The sequence below is a fragment of the Cotesia glomerata genome, linkage group LG8 (genome assembly GCF_020080835.1).
Source record: "Cotesia glomerata isolate CgM1 linkage group LG8, MPM_Cglom_v2.3, whole genome shotgun sequence".
NCBI lineage: Eukaryota > Metazoa > Arthropoda > Insecta > Hymenoptera > Braconidae > Cotesia > Cotesia glomerata.
Window position 1 is genome coordinate 13,178,678 of NC_058165.1, and position 3,932 is coordinate 13,182,609.

The 3,932-nt window shown below is 32.8% G+C and overlaps 1 protein-coding gene across 1 annotated transcript; it reads left to right on the plus strand.

Moving 5' to 3' along the window:
• The first annotated feature begins 444 nt into the window (after window positions 1-444).
• On the plus strand, window positions 445-1,401 carry LOC123270121 (ATP-dependent DNA helicase RRM3-like). Its single transcript, XM_044736058.1, has one exon. It carries the CDS (start codon window positions 445-447, stop codon window positions 1,399-1,401), a length of 957 nt encoding a protein of 318 aa, XP_044591993.1.
• Window positions 1,402-3,932: the final 2,531 nt, after the last annotated feature.

Here is a 3,932-nt window from a genome sequence, read left to right on the forward strand (position 1 = left end):
GTCAATATTTCTGCGTGAATTGGCTTACGACACCGTCCCTGTATTTAACTAAAGGTTGTAGCTGAAAATGTCTCCTAAATTAAATCTAGAACAGAGAAAAGTTTACAATGAAATTTTTAAGAAATCTCGATTATATTCCTGATTCTGGGCAGTTGTATTTTTCTTGATGCTCCAGGTGGTACACTGGAGAAAAACGTTTTTAATCAATTCTATCATGCTTGCGAAAATCAGGGAGTGAAAAAACATCGCTATAGCCAAGTTGCTTCTTCAGGAATTGCTGGCGAGCTTTGATAGACGGAGTGTAAAAACAGCTCACTCTGCCTTTAAATTACCTCTCAATTTAGGATTACATTCTTGAGTCTCCACTTTGTAACATCTTCTAAACAGAAGTGATATGGCTCATGGCCTTGCATGAGAAAGGCAAAAAATTATTATCTGGGACGAATGCACTATGGCTCACAAAATGGTATTGAAGCTCTAAACAGATTGCTCAAAGATATTAGAGGTTGCGACCGAATTATGGGAGGAGTAATTGTTCTCTTGGCCGGTGATTTTAGACAAACTTTGCCTGTTGTGCCACGAGGAACACGTGCAGATGAAGTTAAAGCCTGTATTAAGTCATCAATTTTATGGCCTTCGGTCAAAGTTTTATCTTTGACTATCAATATGCGTGTTCATCTTCAGCCAAATTCGAAAGCAGAAGAGTTTTCAAAAATACTGATTGATATAGGTGATGGCCAAATTCCGGAAGAAGACGGAAGAATAAACGTGTCCTATATTAATTGTGAAACTGTCCCAGATTTAATCACCTTGACTGACAAAATATACCCGAATATTGACAAAGCTGGCGATAATTGTAGTTCATGGTTAAAGGAGAGAGCCATCCTCACACCAACCAATGAACAAGTCAATTGTATTAACAACTTTTTGCTGGAGAAACTGCCAACTGAGCAAGTAACATATGAATCGGTGGACAAAGTACTGGAGGATGAAGAAGCTGTCCACTATCCTGTTGAATTCTTACACACACTCAATCCACCAGGGATACCACCTCATGTTCTTCAACTCAAGATTGGCACTCCAATAATGTTGCTCCGCAATTTAAATCCGCCAAAATTATGTAATGGTACCAGGCTTCAAGTTAAGGTCTTACACAAAAATGTCATTGAAGCCATGATTTTCACCGGAAAATATGAAGGAGAAACTGTATTCATTCCAAGGATCCCTCTGATTCCATCAGATTACCACTTCGAATTTAAACGTCTGCAATTTCCTGTCAAAGTTTGTTATGCCATGACGATTAACAAGGCACAAGGGCAGAGTTTAAAGATGACTGGTATTGATTTAAAAGAAATGACTGTTTCTCTCATGGCCAACCATACGTGGCATGCTCAAGAGTAAGTTCACCTGACAGCTTGGTCATTCTTCAACCAATAGGAAAAACGAAAGAATGTTGTATATAAAGAAGTTTTAAGTATTTAATTTTCTATTTTGACTATATTAATAATTTCTTTAAATTAGATCGATAGAATCAGAAAATAAACAGTAATCCAATCAATAAATATTAAAATTTAAAAAAATTTTTGGATCTACCGCTAGAATGGTTTTTAATTCAATTATTTTAAATATTTTATCTATATAATAATTTCTTTTTACTGTTACAAAAGAAATGTTTATCAAGCTTTCAATTTTGTTTAGTGTTAATTGATTGGATACATTTATAGATTGAAAACGAATAGATATAATAAATAATATATTTTAATAGTTTTCAGGCTTATTGTAAAGCTAAAACTATGAACAATGTGTTTTTTGGATTTTAATTTACGTTTCTAATATACAAAATTAGTGATCAAAAAAATTTTAAAACTATGAAAATAATAACAGTATAAAAATAAGAACAATGATAAAATAGAAAATGATAGCAATATGGTAAAAAGTTCATAGTTTTAAATTTATAACCAATGTTCATTTAGAATTAGTTAATAAAAAAGATATAAGTTAAATTACTGTCTTTTTATTTAGCACGACAGAGTATTGATGCCTAGGTTTAAGTTGTTTATATCCAATCTATATTTATATAGATTTGATATGTGTAACAAATTCTAAACTTGATGGCATTGATACTCACGTCGATCCATGGTGTAGGCCTACTGGGGATCCCGCTATGTAAAATAATGGGAAAGCATCGTACGACACAGTACCTCCATGGTGATGTGGAAAGCTGTGTTATTTATTATTTTAACTCATATAAATCGATAAGACCCTAAGTAGTTAAGGGTGTCTTAATTTCGTAAAATCCGTTCATGATAAATAATTAGGCAGCTAGATAACATAATTTAATATTTCTTTCACTTGGCATGTATTTTATGCCACGCGAAGCGGGCGGGTAACGGCTAGTATATATATATATATATATATATATATATATATATATATATATATATATATATATATATAACAAACAATCTTATTTAGCAAACAGAAAGCAGTCCGTACGCTCTAGCGAAGGTAACTCGTCGTGGGAAGGAATTGTAAGTGGTGTACCTCAGGGAAGTGTGCTTGGTCCGTTATTATTCTCACTATACATCACAGATCTAGCTAAACGTTTAGATTGCCAACACTTATTCTATGCTGATGACTTACTGATATACCTTTCTTGCCATCTTTTTCAAATCAGTGTTTGTGTAAATAAGCTTAACGGTGAAATAATAAAAATCACAGATTGTTGCGGAACTAATCATCTAAAAATGAATCCTTCGAAGACGAAAGCAATTATTTGTGGAAGAAGAGCAAAAATTAGTAGTGATAAGTGCAGACTAGCCGACACAATCTTTGTGGAGGGGTGTGCTATTCCTTATAGTAGCACTGTAAAATACCTTGGGGTGATTATAGATAGTACTCTCTCATGGGAGAATCACGTAACAAATTTGTGCAATCGCGCTATGAGTATTCTAGCACTGCTAAAAATAAACAATGAAATATTTAGTGAAAGTTTACGTATTAAGCTAGTATCTACTTTAATAATTCATCTGATTATTGTTGTGCGGCGTATACAAATATGTCAAACAAATTATTATTAAAGATACAGCGTAAATTGAATTCATGTGTTAGATTTATCTATAAAGTACCAAAATATGAACATGTTACTCCATATTTCAAAAAGTTAGGTTGGCTAAAGCTTGCAGCGAGAAGAGATTAATTCATTGCATGTCTGCTTTGTAAGGAAATTCGACTAAATTATCGGCAGCTTTTCGGCTCAAAACTAGACTTTTTGCCTGTAGCACTGCGTAGAAGTGATGTCCGACAAGACTATCTTCGTATACCGCAGGCTAATTGTGTCATGTATGATAATTCATTCTTAATTCATGGCATACGTATCTGGAATGCACTGCCAGCTGAGACTGTGGAGACAATCACTTTTTTGAACATGACAATTAACAATTGCAATCTTTATTTTTGATCTTATTTGAATATTTTTTCTTGTAGAATTATTATGTCTTTGAATTAAGTGATTTATTTGTATTGAATAATCTATTTAGATTTTATAACATTTGGAATTAAATCTAATCGTAAACCTTTAATTAGTTAAGTAATCTTGTAACCTATGTAAACCAATGTAATTTAAATATTGATGGCTTTGAGGGAGCTTAGGTTCCAGAGCCAAATACATTTTTTATCTATCTATCTATCTATCTATAGATATAAGATTCCTTCCGAATTTAGAAGCTATTTTTTGGAAATTAGGATTTTTTATTGTTAACACCCATCCCACGATCATTATTTGAGTTGATTCGTTATAAAATCCATTCTTAGATCATTTCTCTATCACATATAGGAGATTTCTACTAAATTTGGAGTTTATAAGAGCTATTGCTTGAAAATTTAAAATTTTAATTGTTAACACCCTACCCCGCATCCCCTGTGAGGTATCT